The 17,668-nt window shown below is 41.8% G+C and overlaps 1 protein-coding gene across 5 annotated transcripts in view; it reads right to left on the bottom strand.

Moving 5' to 3' along the window:
- Positions 1-17,668, bottom strand: part of arid1b (AT-rich interactive domain 1B) — a 692,248-nt gene that overhangs the window by 259,977 nt on the left and 414,603 nt on the right. For 4 of the 5 annotated variants that reach the window (XM_062041960.1, XM_062041959.1, XM_062041956.1 and 1 more), the window contains one exon: positions 10,135-10,194. The exons of the other annotated variant lie outside the window; for it this stretch is intronic. In XM_062041960.1, the coding sequence (XP_061897944.1) occupies positions 10,135-10,194 (60 nt within the window). The remainder of the gene's footprint in view (positions 1-10,134; positions 10,195-17,668) is intronic. 5 annotated transcript variants of the gene reach the window in all.

Here is a 17,668-nt window from a genome sequence, read left to right on the forward strand (position 1 = left end):
GAGGTTATGAAGGAGAGGAGGAGGAGAGGGCAATTTGGCTTTAGCTTTTCTGTAATCTAATGTGTGTAACTGTGACAGATTCTTGGTCGTCCACAGGGCCCCAGACACAAGGGACAGAGCAAACCTTCCTCTGGCCAGAGGGGGATAAGGCAAGAATGGAGTGGGGCACAACAATGTATCGCCTCTGGTCAAGAAATGAGGCACAAACATTCCCAAAGCAGAATGTCGAATAAAGTAAACATGGCTGACATGGCAAACAGGATGCAATAAATCCTTCAAAGACGTGCACAGGGCATTTTGGAACATTTCTGGGGCACATTACACATTTTTCACACCACGACAAGAACATGCTGACTCTCTTTCTGTTTGTGATTGAGCCTGAATGAGGAGCAGCAGCTGTGTCCCACTGCAGCAATGCTAAGGTTAGCTATGCACTCTTTTCACACTCCACAGGGTCCAAAAGGACTTGGAAGCAATGGGAATAGTCAGCCAAAATTTCCCAAATCCCACGTTTACCCAGAGAGCAATAACCAGCAGGCCTGCAGAGCTCGCTCACAGAGTCGAATACCAACCAAACTGATTCACACAAATCGTTCCACACAGCCACGGTCCTGCATTTTCCATTAGCTTATTGATTTTAGGTGCACAGAGGTTTAGGGCAAGACGTCTCTACAGGGGATGGCTCAGAAAGCAAGGTCATTGGTGCAATGAGTTAAAAAATGAAAAGCTGCATGCTTTCCACCAACTGTGCATTTTTTGATTTTCCGAAATCAACGCGACCCAAAGAATGATGCATTATACGATTAAAATGACTGCGTAGAAACTAGGACATGCATTTATCTTTATACAACTGTGAGACCACAGGCTTAAAACATCGTAACGTCACTCCCATCCTAACCTGACTCTCGCCAGATCCTTGTAGTTCGCTGAGCTCCACACAAGGATCTGGGCTCGAGGGCAATGCAAACTCCTTCCAGATAGCAAAAAAATAATGAACCAATCAGGATCGCCGGGCGGGATTTCATAGATGTGACGTAGCGCCGAAGCGACTGTTTGATTCAAACAACAATGGCGGCACGGAGCGAGGAGTCGTGTGCTGACATTGATTCTGCTATTGCAACTAAGCATATTCGACAAGGTCTCTCCCGAACGTTAAACAATTTCAAACCAAGTTCTGTTCATCTATGTTTTTTTCTTTGGCGACTTTGTGAAATATTTTTTTGCTGTTCCCAATGAAGCCTTTTATTCGCATATTTTCTTTGCACAAACGACATCGATCATCTACTGACATTGCTGCGTTGTTTCAGTAAAAGTTCTCTAACTTTTTGCTCTGTCGTTATCCAATATGTCGGCTGTTCTGTTTTGGATTTCCCAGCGTCGCTCTCATCAGCGTCACGGGTTGATTTGGATGTGAGTGGTTGAAGTAGCACGTCATTCAAGATAACCGACAAGTGGTTTATCCAATCACATACAATGATTTTTTTACAAGGCCCCGCCTTCTGAAATACATCTCCTATTGAGAAGTCTCAGATCCTTATGTGGAGCTCAGCGAAATACAAGGATCTGGCGAGAGTCAGGTTGCTCCCATCCCACGTTCATGCCACACGATCAGCTGATAAACTAACATGTCTACAAAAACATCCTGCAAGTTTTGTCTCTGGCTGACATTATATCCATGCTGTAGTCCCCCGGCTGGCAAGCGGGTATATGTGTCTCCATACACAGTGTGGAGCTGCTCCCCTAAGCTAAAAATAATTACCTCCTTTGCGACAAATAAGCTGCATTTCTTAGTATCTTAAGTATCATTAATAAGTAGTATTATCACTGGAAAACTAGGCTTAACATGTTACATACAGAGAGCAAACAAGCAGCTTGAAACAATGCCGAAAGTTAAGTGCTTAGTAAAGTTTATGATGTTGGATGGAACCGTGTTACAGCAGAAAGTAAGCAGGTATTGACAACAAAGATTAAAAGAGAGGGTAATATAACAGCAACTGTAAATGTGTCAGCATTGTCACAGCCAATACACAACATTACATTGATCCATAAATGTGTGGTGTCGATACCAAAGGTACTATCAGGATATGATCGAAACTCCAGTGATTAGATCAATATTTTCATTTCTTTAAAATCATTATTTAGACATTTTTGTTTATATTTACAAATTCTGGGATACAATTCCCTGCCCACAGGATGACTTCAAGGCCAAAAAACTAAAGGATTTAAATGAGTTTTAGATAGTAATTTTTGCTTGTGTTTATTAGTGTTAATATTGTGTTAATATTGTTAAATTGTGAAGTGTAAATAGCAGTCACCGTTAATACATTTAAAAAGGTACAGTTAATACATGTGATTAGTATCGGTATTGGTATGTTGGTATGGGATGATATCACTCATGGATGATTGGTATCAGAATCAGCAGCATGGAACCCCGGTCAAAATCAAGCGGACCCATGTTGAAGACAAGGACGACATCAATGGACGTGACAATGGAAGGCGTGGCAGAGAAGGCTAGGAACGTGCCTTAGACTATATTATAGTATCTTTTTGCTCATATGCATGGTGTAATGTTTTTTGAGGTAAGGCCTTAATTTTATAATATCATTGTATTAATTAGAGATGTCCGATAATATCGGACTGCCGATATTATCGGCCGATAAATGCTTTAAAATGTAATATCGTAAATTATCGGTATCGGTTTCAAAAAGTAAAATGTATGACTTTTTGAAACGCCGCTGTGTACAAGGACGTAGGGAGAAGTACAGAGCGCCAATAAACCTAAAAGGCACAGCCTTTGCGTGCCGGCCCAATCACATATTATCTACGGCTTTTCACACAAACAAGTGAATGCAAGGCATACTTGGTCAACAGCCATACAGGTCACACTGAGGGTGACCGTATAAACAACTTTAACACTGTTACAAATATGCACCACACTGTGAAACCACACCAAACAAGAATGACAAACACATTTCGGGAGAACATCTGCACCGTAATACAACATAAACACAACAGAACAAATACCCAGAACCCTTTGCAGCACTAACTCTTCCGGGACACTACTATATACACCCCCGCTAGCCCCCCGCCAACCCCGCCCACCTCAACCTCCTCATGCTCTCTCAGGGAGAGCATGTCCCAAATTCCAAGCTGCTGTTTTGAGGCATGTTAAAAAAAATAATGCACTTTGTGACTTCAATAATAAAAATATGGCAGTGCCATGTTGGCACTTTTTTCCATAACTTGAGTTGATTTATTTTGGAAAATCTTGTTACATTGTTTAATGCATCCAGCGGGGCATCACAACAAAATTAGGCATAATAATGTGTTAATTCCACGACTGTATATATCGGTATTGGTTGATATCGGAATCGGTAACTAAGAGTTGGACAATATCGGAATATCGTATATCAGCAAAAAAGCCATTATCGGACATCTCTAGTATTAATAAATTGTATTATTTAAGGACCTTTATTGTCATACCAGCATTCGTGAGACACTTATTTTATTTGCAGCATGTGTTCAAGCGTGAACAGCCTGCCTTAAAATGGAAGCCACTTACTGAGACAACATGGTAGTTTATATAGGCATGTAACATTTTTATCCACCAATTTCTTTTTTGTGCTTGGATTTTGTTATGATATTAAAGAGAGGTATTTTCAAACATCGCATACAGACCCACTTTTACACTTGAGCACGTTGACATCTAAAGTCCAACACTTTCTAATTCCCTGGTGACACATGACAGCACTATCTGGAAAGCAGCTCCCACAGACGTCCCTAGCAGCCACACGTACAGCCTCACAATGCCTTCTCAATGTCACGACTCAGCGCCATTCAACCATTGAAGAGCATGAAGACGCAGGCATTTAGTCATTTCGAGTGAATAATGTGTGGACGCACTCTCTGGCGTGCGTGTGTCCTTAGCATGCTGGGCATATTCCGTGTCAGAGTTGAGTAGCCATGCAGGGCTGTGAGATAAGACCAGATATGGACCTCTGCTAAGAACATCAGAAAAGGCATTCACTCAGCCGACTCTCACTTTCTTTTCCTTCTATTACGTTTGTTCTTCTATCCATCAAATAGTATTCCATTGTAGGCCCATAGACTAATATCATGTTTATATTATGTACATAAACGATGTATCTCCAGTGAACACAGATGATGACATCACTACACATACCATGTTATTTGCATGTCATTATCTGCGTGCAAACACACAATATCTCAAATGTTTTACATGACCACATCCCAACAAGCATTTGGCATACAATTATAAGTATATTCCCAAGAATGTTTCCTGACACTGGCAACAAATGCAAGTGTGTGATGTGCTCTATTTAAATAGTGTCCGAGTGTTTAGCGCTGTTGGGACTCAAAGTAGGTTTTAGAGCACTTTAATGACTTTTCATACTTGACATGGTGAGAAATCAGTGTTCATCACAGATATGGGGTGAACTTTAGTTAATGGTGCAGTGGCTGTGTGGAGGGCGCTTGCGTTCAATAAAGGTGCAAACAATATGTCCCACCCTCTTCCTGCTCCGACTTATAAACAGTTAATGTCAATATAAATCCAATTAAGCGAATTTTTGGAGTTATTTGTTATTAGATGGTGTTATATACTCTAGGCAACACTAGCATTCCACAACATCTTAGTTTGTTCAAGAAATTAGAAACACTGAAAGACATAAAAATGAGAGAGGACTGATACAATTTTTCAGGGCCGATATCGATACCAATTATTAGTAATCAAGGAGGCCGATGACCGATATTTTGGGCCAGTTACTCATTTGCAGTAAAATTTAGTTAAACATGAGTAGTATTTGTCAGTAAACATTTGGGCAAGGCTTTAAGTTTTTTTTTTTAAATAAAAATTTTTAGGAAACGTAGGACCAGTAGCGACATAATGTTTTATGCGCCGCTATTGTTGTGGTTAATTTAGCACCAAAAAACATCAGGGGATTCCACAAGCATTAATTTCTAGGTGTGCATTTTGGAAATACCATTTGTGGGCTGGCCTGCATCAGTCTGCTGATGTCACCTATGGAAGACCAGAGGCAATGTCATATTACTCTGTGAGCAGCCACCTTATGGTTGTAGAGGAGTTTGCATGTTCCAATGTCGTCTGCGGGCTTCTTTGTCCCCTAGTAGGGTCTCCCAAGACAAACAGATGCTAGGTGAGGGACCAGACAAACAGTAGCTCGAAGATCTCTATGGAAAGTCAAATTAAAGAACCCAGATTTCCCTTGCCTGGATGCGGGTCACCGGGGCCCCCCTCAGGAGCTAGGCCCAGAGGTGGGGCTCGATGGCGAGTCCCCATTCGGCCTGGCCGGGCACAGCCCGAAAAGGTATCGTGGTCCCCCCTCCAATGGGTTCACCACTCACGGGAGGGGGCATAGAGGTCGGGTGAAATGTGAGCTGGCCGGAAGCCGAAGGCAGGGCCCTTGGCGGTCTGATCCTCGACTACAGAAGCTAACTCTTGGGATGTGGAACGTCACCTTGCTGGGGGGAAGGAGCCTGAGCTGGTGCACAAGGTGGAGAAGTTCCGGCTAGATTTAGTCAAACTCACTTCAATGCACAGCAAAGACTCTGGAACGAGTCCTCTCGAGAGGGGCTGGACTCTCTTCCACTAGTGTTGCAAGCAGTGAGAGGCGACAGGCTGGGTTGGCAAATCTTGTTGCCCCTCGGCTCAGAGCCTGTACGTTGGAGTTTAACCTGATAGATGAGAGGGTAGTTTCCCTCCGCCGTCGAGTGGGGGGACGGGTCCTGACTGTTGTTTGTGCTTACGCATCGAACAGCCAACAGCTCAGAGTACACACCCTTTTTGGATTCCCTAGAGGGAGTACTGGAGAGTGCTCCCTCGGGTGTTTCCCTTGTTCCAATGGGTGACTTCAACGCTCACATTGGCAACTACAGTGAAACTTGGAGAAGTGTGATTGGAAAAAACGACCGCCCACATTTGAACCTTAGTGGTGTTTTGTTATTGGAGTTTTGTGCTTGTCACAGACTGTCCATAACGAACACCATGTTCAAACATAAGGATGTCCATATGTGCACTTAGCACCAGGACACCCTAGGCTGCAGTTTGATGATCGACTGTGTAGTTGTGTCATCGGATTAGCAGTCTCATGTTTGGACACTCGGATGAAGAGAGGAGCGTAAATTTCTAACGATCACCACCTGGTGGTGAGTTAGCTCCAATGGTCGAGTAGGATACCGGTCAGACCTGGCAGGCCCAAACACATTGTGAGGGTCTGCTGAGAACGTCTGGCAGAGCCTCCTATCAGAGAGTTTCAATTCCCACCTCCTGAAGAACTTTCAACATGTCACGAGGGAGGGGCTGGGCATTGAGTCCGAGTGGACCATGTTCCGTGCCTCTATTGTTGAGATGGCCGATCGGAGCTGTGGGCGCAAGGTGGTTGGTGCCTGTCGTGGCGGTAATCCGAGAACCCGGTGAGCGAGACGTCAAGCCAGAGAAGGAGTATTTTCTTGTCCTTTTGGCTCATGGGACCCCGGAGGCAGCGGACAGGTAGCGACAGGCCAAGCGGCGCGCAGTTTTGGTGGTCGCAGAGGCAAAACCTCGGACATGGGAGGAGTTAAATGAAGACATGGAAAACGACTTCCGGACAGCTTCGAAGCGATTCTGAACCACCATCCGCCGCCTCAGGACGGAGAAGCAATGCACTGTTAAAACTGTATATAGTGGGGATGGTGTTCTGCTGACCTCGAATCAGGTCGTTGTGGATCGGTCGAGGGAATACTTCGAAGACCTCCTCAATCCCACCTACACGTCTTCCTATGAGGAAGCAGTGCCTGGGGAATTTGTGGTGGGCTCTCCTATTTCTGGGGCTGAGGTTGCCGAGGTAGTTAAAAAACTCCTCGGTCGCATGGCCCCAGGGGTGGGTGAGAACCGCCCGGAGTTCCTTAAGGCTCTGGGTGCTGTGGGGTTGTCTTGGTTGACAAAACTCTGCAGCATTGCATAGACATTGGGGGCGGTGCCTCTGGATTGGCAGACTGGGGTGGTGGTTCCTCTCTTTAAGAAGGGGAACTGGAGGGTGTGTTCTAACTATCGTGGGATCACACTCCTCAACCTTCCTATACAGGTGTACTGGAGAGGAGGCTACGCTGGATAGTCAAACCTCGGATTCAGGAGGAGCAGTGTGGTTTTCGTCCTGGTCATGGAACTGTGAACCAGCGCTATACTCTCGGCAGGGGCCTTGAGGGTGCATGGGAGTTTGCCCAACCAGTCTACATGTGCTTTGTAGACTTAGAGAAGGCCTTTGACCGTATCCATCGGGAAGTCCTGTGGAGAGTGCTCAGAGAGTATGGAGTATCGGACCGTCTGATTATGGTGGTCCGCTCCCTTGGTCCGCAGTAAGTCCATTTCAAGTGAGGGTTGGACTTCGCCAGGGCTGACCTTTGTCACCAATAGTGTTCATAACTTTTATGGACATAATTTGTAGGCACACTCAGGGTGTTAAGGGGATTCGGTTTGGTGGCTGTAGGATTAGTTCTCTGCTTTTTGCAGATGATGTGGTCCTGATGGCTTCATCCGGCCAGGATCTCCAGTTCTCACTGGATCGGTTCGCAGCTGAGTGTGAAGCGACTTGGATGAGACTTAGTGCTTTCGAGTCCAAGTCCATAGTTCTTGCTCGGTAAAGGGTGGAGTTGGGGAGGAGATCTTGCCCCAAGTGGAGGAGTTCAAGTACCTCGGAGATCAACAGGCGGATTGGTATGGCGTCTGCTGTGATGCGGACCCTGCACCAATCCATCGTGGTGAAGGAGCTGAGCCTGAAGGCAAGGCTCTCAATTTACTGGTCGATCCACGTTCCCATCCTCACCTATGGTCATGAGCTTTGGGTTGTGACCAAAAGGACAAGCGGCTGAAATGAGTTTCCTCCGCATGAGTAAAGCCGCTGCTCCTCAATATCGAGGCAGATGAGGTGGTTCGGGCATCTGGTCAGGATAACCCCCGTACACGTCCGACTGGTAGGAGGCCACGGGGAAACCCAGGACATATTGGGGAGACTATGTCTCCTGGCTGGCCTGGGCACGCCTCGGGACCCCCCCAGGAGGAGCTGGATGAAGTGGCTGGGGAGAGGGAAGTCTGGGCTTCCCTGCTTAGGCTGCTGCCCCCGTGACCTGACCCCAAATAAGCAAAATAAGATGGATGGATGGATGGAACAGTCTAACACTGTCATGGAGGGTCGGACAATGCGAAAACACAGGCTATGTCTATGGAAGAGGAGATAGAAGAGCAGGGATTTTGGAAATGTTGTTTTTGCTTGTAATGTTAACCATATCAGTTTTGAAGTAATCATGGACCAGGACTAAAACAACATGCAATTAAGTGATCAAAATAATAGTTTTATATGCTTTTATCCACACTGTCTGTCTGGGAAATCCAGTTCTGTGGATGGCGTCACACCAAGAGGGGGCAACATTTCGAGTCTGCCGATGGAAATGGGGCGTTCCAAGTACAGTACCGATTACTAAAACTGATATTATGGGAAATGACTTCCAGATTCATTTTCAGGAGAAAAAAATACATAAAGAAAACTTGTTAGTGAAATTCTGGTTATCTGGACGCTACGGGTCCTTTAAGAAACACTGTTTTAGGCTACTATTGGTGATATATGCTGCCCTTTGTGGTGTTCTTATATTTTTATATAGGAGGCGGCTGCCAATTTTAATTTTATGCAATTATATGTATAACCCAAAATTAATAAATTAGATTTTTAATGGGTTTTTTTTAACGGCACTACAACTGTTTGATATTATGTACAGTATCGTGACATTAATGTACAGTGCTTCCGGAAAGTATTTACAATGCTTCCAGTTTTCCACATGTTGTCATTTTACAGCCTTATTCCAAAATGGAATACATCATTTTTTGTTCTCAAAATTCTACACACAATACCCCACAATGACAATGTTACTTATTTTTTTTATTTTTGCATATTTATTGAATTTTAAACCCTAAAAAAAAACATTTTCATAAGTATTCACAGTCTTTGCTCAATACTTTGTTGATGCACCAATCACAGCCTCAAGTCTTTTTGTTGTTGAATACGATGCCATAAGCTTGGCACACCTATCTTTGGGCAGTTCTGCCCATTCCTCTTGGCAGCACCTCTCAAGCTCCATCAGGTTGGATGGGAGGCGTTGGTTTTCATACAGGATGTCTCTGTACATTCCTGCATTCGTTTTTTCCTTCTATCTGGACTACTCTCCCAGTTCCTGCAGCTGAAAACCATCCCCACAGCATGATGCTGCCACCACCATGCTTCACTGTAGGGATGGTATTGGCCTGGGGATGAGCATTGTCTGGTATCCTCAAAACATGATGCCTGGCATTCATGCCAAATAGTCCAATCTTTCTCTGATTAGACCAGATAATTGTGTTTTTTCATAGCTTGAGAGTCTTTTAGGTGCATTTGGCAAACGTTTTACTAAGAAATGGCTTTTGTCTGGGCACTCTACCATAGAGGCCTGATTGATGAGTTGCTGCAGATATGATTGTCCTTTTGGAAGGTTCTCCTCTCTCCACAGACATCTGTTTTTTTGTCACCTCCCTGACTAGACTAAGATGAATGCAGCAACATACAGAGACATCCTGGATGAAAACCAACACTTCCCATCCAATCTGATGGAGTTTGCGAGGTGCTGCAAAGAGGAATGGGCAAAGAGGAATGGGCGAAGCTGCCTAAAGATAGGTGGGCCAAGTTTGTGGCAAAAGACTTGAGGCTGTAATTGCTGCTAAAGGTGCATCAACAAAGTATAGAGCAAAGGCTTTGAATCATTTTTATCTTTTCAATAAATTTGCGAAAAAAACAACAACAAAACAATTACATTGTCATTATGGGGTATTGTGTGTGGAACTTTGAAGACAACAATGTATTTATTTCATTTTGGAATAAGGCTGTAACATAACAAAATATGGAAAAAGTGAAGCTCTGTGAATACTTTCCAAATGCACTGTAAATACAATGGAGAGTTACATCAAAATGTAAACAGTATTACTATACAAAGAGACAAAGCTCGAAACAAATTATCCTGAATGGATGTGTCAACAAAATACATTCCTGTAGACTATTAATGTGACTCATTAAATCTTCTTTTTCTCAACCCTACCTTACACTTCTGCGTAGTTGAAATCCCTCTGCTGGCAGTCCAATTATCCACAAGGAGGAGCTGTCGTGAGAAAATAAAAAAAGGAATGGAATGATGTAGAATGAGTATGATGATGTAGTAAAGACGGTTGCTTTTGATGAGATGCTAAGTGTAAAATTCTTGCAAGTGAATTTAAAATTAAGAGGAACAAATCAAATGGATTAGAGGGGACATTTCTTTTTATCACAATGAGGTCAACAATGTCATTTATTTACACACAGTGCCTGTGCTGAAAAAAAAAAAAGATCATGCACATGAGGCATAGTCTCTGTAGTGTTAGTGTGTGTGTCCATTCTGAGAGTTCTATGCTGTGTCTCAGTGGGACAAAGCCACGTGCCCTTTCTCACTCTCCCAGGGTGAATGTTTCCCTGCTGTCACATTGTGGATGTTTGGCCCTCAGTGCTTTGCTGCTAGCCTTTCCATTCCTATCGCTGCGTCTCTGTAGCTGCCGCTGTTAGCCAGACGTGTAACACACACACATACACACACACACACACACACACACACACACACACACACACACACACACACACACACACACACACACACACACACACACACACACACACACACACACACACACACACACACACACACACACACACACACACACACACACACATAATATACAGAGTGGCAGAGAGGAAAGAAAGCAAAGTATAGAGGGGAACAGGGACGTGATTTCAAAAGCGCTGCAGTGAAATCCTCCACAGTTGAGATCACAGACACTAAAGGAAGAGTGAGATGAAAGTGCCGTTGCTCGCGTTCTGAGCTTTTTTTAAACACACAAAACATCGCCCGTGCATTCATTTTTTGCAAGGTGAAAACCAGCAGTACTGCGTCTGCCCGTTTGAAAACCCTGTTCCGCTAATGCGTTTTTCTTCCCCGACCAGTCCCCCTTCCTCTTGTGTTGGAAAATGACTTGGATGCTTTTATCCCCCCTAAAGACATTTTAATAATTCCGCACTTGTTATTCTTCCTCACTTTCTCCACCGCCTCGCTTTCTCATTCTCTATACACTCATTCCTTCCCTTTCTCTCTTGTGATTTCCCCCCCCCCCCCCCCCCCCCTTTTAGCTTCTTCACTCATGATGCTTTGTCCTAACACTTCTTTAAGAGCAAGGGCACGTGTGCTTATACTGCTGTGGAGTGAGATAAAGTTCATCCAGAGTGACAGCAACTGGAATCTTCCAGGCAGTGACTGGAAATGCAATGACTGGAAAAATACTGTAACACTTCATTAGGTGTGCTTGTTTTCTATCCATCTATTTATTTTCTACACTCCTAATTCTGTTCATGTTTGTACACTGAACAGAATCTCAGTCACTTAACTTAACTCACTTAACACTGTAGGTACGTTACACCTCAAAACATGAGTTGACTTTCAGTCTGACGTAGTGTTGTAACGATACCAATATTTTGGTACCGGTACCGGTACTTGCATTATTGGCTTTATTTTAACAGAAAATCTTAGGGTACATTAAACATATGTGTCTTATTGCAGTTAAGTCCTTAAATAAAATAGTGAACATACTAGACAACTTGTCTTTTAGTAGTAAGTAAACAAACAAAGACTCATAATTAGTCTGTTGACGTATGCAGTAACATATTGTGTCATTTATCATTCTATTATTTTGTCTACATTACGATGGACAAACTGTAAAAATTGATTATTAATCTACTTGTTTATTTACTGTTAATATCTGCGTATTTTCTGTTTTAACACGTTCTGTCGACACTTCTGTTAAAATGTAATAATCACTTATTCTTCTGTTGTTTGATACTTTACATTAGTTTTGGATGATACCACAAATTTGGGTATCAGTCCCATACCAAGTAGTTACAGGATCATACATTGGTCATATTCAAAATCCTCATGTGTCCAGGGACATATTTCCTGACTTTATGAACATTACACTTTAAAAAAACGAAAGAAGATGTTGTGATGCCAAAAAATATTGACGTAATCATGGTAGTATCGACTAGATACGTGCCTGTACTTGATATCATTACAGTGGATGTTAGGTGTAGATCCACCAATGGCGTTTGTTTACATTTTGATGCCGGTGAGCTACGGTGTGTAGTGAAGCATGTTTAGCTATTCCTCGTCCTGCAGGGATGATATTTGTAAGAAACTTACTTTATGTGTCGCCATGGAGACCAGGATTAATGATTTAGATGTAGCAAAAACACTGCCGACGGTGGATGGACGTTAGCCGCTAGCTAGCTAGGCCTGTCTTAAAGCACCTCTTCTTGAGGGCGTTTCAGTGTTATAACTTCACCTTTATCGTTAGTTTTTGAGCCTAAATGCATCCATTCTCTCTTTTCTGTCTACAACCCGTGTCTGCTTGTAAGTACTCCGTGTGTGTGCTACCAAGCATGCTCCTCAGTTTGTACAACCAACAATGACACAACGTGATGGCGGCGCGGGCGCGTGGGGGTTGCGGGACCGGTACGTTTCAGAGACGGTATAGTACCGAAAATGATTCATTAGTATCGCGGTACTATACTTATACCGGTATACCGTACAACCCTAGACTGATGTAAGATGAACTTGAAAATATTAGTTGAGGCAACTTTAAAATAAGATGGACTAACATATTTTATTAAGTTCCTACAACTGTTCGTCAAGTTGGTTCAACATGGTAAATGGTCTCTGTTTTTCTATACATATGCATACATACATTACCACATTCAACCATACACACACAGCACTAACCTCAAACTACCAAGAGCAGGTAACTAGGTCGGAAACAAACCAGTAAACCGCCCAGACCATAATACTACCACCACCATGCTTGACGGTAGTCATGGTGTTCCTGGGATTATCTTTTCTCCTCCAAACATACTGCTGACTAATGTGGTCAAACAGCTCAATTTTTGTTTCATCTGACCACAGAACTTTCCTCCAGAAGTTCTTATCTTTGTCCGAATTCTTCAAGTCAACCTAAAATCATCAGCCCAGAGGTTGGGTCTTGGGCCCAGTTTGGTGTTCCAACAGGACAATGACCTCAGACACCTGTCAAAAGTGTTAAAGGAATGGCTAAATCAGGCTAGAATTAAGGTTTTAGACTCGCCTTCCCAAAGTCCTGACTTAAACATGTGGACAATGCTGAAGAAACAAGTCCATGTCAGAAAACCAACTAATTTAGCTTAACTGCACCAATTTTGTCAAGAGGAGTGGTCAAAAATTCAACCAGAAGCTTGCCAGAAGCTTTTGGATGGCTACCAAAAGCGCCTTATTGCAGTGAAACTTGCCAAGAGACACGTAACCAAATATTAACATTGCTGTATGTATACTTTTGACCCAGCACATTTGGTCACATTTTCAGTAGACCCATAATAAATTCATAAAAGAACCAAACTTCATGAATGTTTTTTGTGACCAACAAGTATGTGCTCCGATCACTATATCACAAAAAATAAGAGTTGTAGAAATGATTGGAAACTCATGACAGCCATGACATTATGTCATACTTTCCAACCCTCCCGTTTTTAGCAGGAGAATCCCGGTATTCAGCGCCTCTCCCGACAACCTCCCGGCAGAGATTTTCTCCCGACAAACTCCCGGTATTCAGCCGGAGCTGGAGGCCACGCCCCCTCCAGCTCAATGCGGACCTGAGACTGAGTGGGGACAGCTTGTTCTCACGTCCGCTTTCCCACAATATAAACAGCTTGCCTGCCCAATGAACGGAGAAGTTAAACAGGACAATACTGCCATCTAATGGATAGCCACCGGAACACTGAAATTCAAGTATTTTTTTTTTTTCTATGTAAATAAAATAAATATATATATATATATATATATATATATATATATATATATATATATATATATATATATATATATATATATATATATATATATATATATATATATATATATATATATAGAGCTATAATTCACTGAATGTCAAGTATTTCATACATATATATATATATATATATATATATATATATATATATATATATATATATATATATATATATATATATATATATATATATATATATATATATATGAAATACTTGACGTTCAGTGAATTATAGCTGTAAATAACCCCCCCCCCCCCCTTCTCAATATTGGAGGTCTCAAGGTTGGCAAGTATGCATTATGTTCTTTACAAGTGTATGTAAACTTTTGACCACGACTGTAATTTCTGAATTTAACTAAATGGATTATAATAGGATTTTAATGACTTTCCGCACTTTTTTTCTCGTTGGAGTTGTCATAACGCTTCTTACTTAGTTGTGATGGGCAATTTGTTCCGTCAACTTGACAACAATAGCCAAAATCACTTTTAACAGTGTACAGTAGGTGAGCGAGAGCCATCCCAGCTAACTTCTGTGCAAAAGGTTAGTCAATGAACTGGTCGTCTATTAATCACGGAGCAATTATTGGTCGGTCATTGAGTGGAATCGATGCATCTCTGGCTGTAGTTTTGTGACTCACTACACTACCATATACTTTGACAAGATGATGATAGCTACTGTAACACTCTGACTTTGTCAGAGAGTACATTTTACTGGGAGTTAGCTGTCTTAGCTGCGATATTTGAAATGGCACGCCACGCCACCACAAACAACCATATAGTTGTAAATTAATACATCTCATCTTGCTGGAGTTTTCTTATTAAGGTACATTTAATTTCAATTTCCATCCATCCATCCATCCATTTTCTACAGCTTGTCCCTTTTGGGGTCACGGGGGGTGATGGAGCCTATCCCAGCTGCATTTGGGCAGAAGGCGGGGTACACCCTGGACAAGTCGCCACCTCATCGCAGGGCCATCATTTCAATTGTGATTTGGTAATTGCAATTGACACCATGTCTAATTTGTATAATTGGCCATGACACTTTTTTTTTTTTTTTTTTACATTTACAGTCATGTTCAAATGTTTACATACACTTGACATTACATGGACAAAGATAAGACCTTATGGATGAAAGTTATGTGGTCAGATGAAACCAAATTGAAGCTGTTTGGCCACAATACCCAGCAATATGTTTGGAGGAGAAAAGGTGAGGCCTTTAATCCCAGGAACACCATTCTTACCGTCAAGCATGGTGGTGGTAGTTTTATGCTCTAGGCCTGTTTTGCTGCCAATTGAACTGGTGCTTTACAGAGAGTAAATGGTACAATGAAAAAGGAGGATTACCTCCGAATTCTTCAGGACAACTTAAAGTCATCAGCCCGGAGGTTGGGTCTTGGGCGCAGTTGGGTGTTCCAACAGGACAATGACCCCAGACACACGTCAAAAGTGGTAAAGGAATGGCTAAATCAGGCTAGAATTAAGGTTTTAAAATGGCCTTTCCAAAGTCATGACAATGCTGAAGAAACAAGTCCATGTCAGAAAACAAACAAATTTAGCTGAACTGCACATACTTTGTCAAGAGGAGTGGTCAAAAATTCAAACAGAAGCTTGCCAGAAGCTTGTGGATGGCTACCAAAAGTGCCTTATTGCAGTGAAACTTGCCAAGGGACATGTAACCAAATATTAACATTGCTGTATGTATACTTTTGACCCAGCAGATTTGGTCACATTTTCAGTAGACCCATAATAAATTCATAAAAGAACCAAACTTCATGAAATGAAATGATTGGAAACTCAAGACAGCCATGACATTATGTTCTTTACAAGTGTATGTAAACTTTTGACCACAACTGTATATATATGTATATACACAGTATAAATATTGTATTATTTGTATGACTAGTTCAGCTGTTTTGTATTTGATTATGCTATGTTGCTGTATTTTTTAACCTTGGCTGGGGTTTATTTCATTTCTAAACTGTTAAGCATTGATTTATGTTCCAATTCAACTCTTTTACCCCTTTGCAAACTATTTTTTAGCAATGAGAGACGATGAGAAACTATCATCATAGTTTAACATCCCTGTCATGTAAATACCGCCTCTTTCCAAGGTCAGCAAATAATTGATAAGGTCGGACAGGACAGGATAGACTTTTATTTATCCCACAATGAGGATATGATGTGGTTTCATTGCATATTTTTACGTACTGTAACAAAAGTAAAATGTAATGAAAACTAAAAATTAGTCATAAATAATAAATAATACATATTGCACATTGACAATTGCACTATATATAGATAAATAATAAAACACAAACACTCTTTTAACATCCATATTGCACACTAGGAAAAAAAAGCAGATCACAGTACAGGTATTTACATACAGTAAGTGCATTATAAAGTCTTATAGCTGGCTTATTGCCTTACTTTGGACAAATAAATACATATATATATGCATGTTAACTACAAGTGTTCTCCTGTTCCTTCATTATTTACACAATAATTCAGTTATGCTTTGATTAGAAAGTTGAGGTGTGCGTTTGAGCGCCGCTCAGAGACAAATTGTAATGGCAAAACTACGCAGATTGGCCAAAATGTGCGGGGAAGTTGTGGCCTTTGGACAAAGTTGTCTGGGTGCACATAATTTGTGGGCATTAGTTGAATATGCGTGATTTAGTGTCATCCCAAGTTCCTGTTGTCTGTTGCATTATTGTGATGTTTTTGCCTCGCCTGTGCACCCTGCAGAGCGTAAGAAGTGCTACACAAATGAGCACTTCTGCAGTAGGACTGAATGGTTGACATATGGATAATGTTTGGCAGGCAAAGTAAAAGTCTTTGGCGGGCCATGGACTGCCTACACTGTAAAAACTCTTTCAGTGGTATTGTCCATTTTACTTTATTTTTAAAAGTATATTTATTCCAATAAATCAATTTATTTTTATTTTTATAGTTTTTGAGTTATCTATAAGTAAAAAGTGTGAATATTTTCGTAACTTAATTTTTTATGTGATAAAATTAATTTTATTGGACTTCCAACATAAATTGATTTAGCAAAACTCAGTTCAAAGGTTTATATTAGACCTAAAACGTCAGGACCCGCCCACCTGCATGCAGCTGTGGAAGAACAAGCCCAGACACGTCTCTTCACGGAGCCCAAGGAAAACACTTTACCGGACTCATCACTCATGTAAGTAACAATTTATATTGTTAAAAGTCAGTATTTGCCAGGATTGAAATGTATACATTTTCAAAAGCATGGCTCAACGTTATATTTGGTTTGCTACTTTTCCCGCCGACCGCCATTTCGAATTTGCTCTTACCTCCAACAGCTCATTAACTTCAACCAAACATTGTTATAGCTGTGCAGTTTATAATTAGCGTTTTATTTGCGTGGTAGTTTAATATTTTATTCTTCAGTTTATAAGCAGCCACATTAAAGCTGCTTCACTAGCTTGCATTAAAAGTTGCTAGCAGCTAGCTAGATAGCTCCCCTCAGACCTGCTGTCCATGCACACTCTTAGGCAAAACGCTACTCTTGTAAGAATAACACTCATTGTGTAAGTCTCAATCTCAACATTTCCCCCCCCAAAATCTCACCAGTAGTCACTATTTAAAGCAGGGGTCCCCAAACTACGGCCCGCGGGCCGGATCCGGCCCCCCAGCATCCAAAATCCGGCCCAC

Source organism: Entelurus aequoreus, linkage group LG03 (assembly GCF_033978785.1).
Source record: "Entelurus aequoreus isolate RoL-2023_Sb linkage group LG03, RoL_Eaeq_v1.1, whole genome shotgun sequence".
In the NCBI taxonomy this organism is placed as follows: Eukaryota; Metazoa; Chordata; class Actinopteri; order Syngnathiformes; family Syngnathidae; genus Entelurus; species Entelurus aequoreus.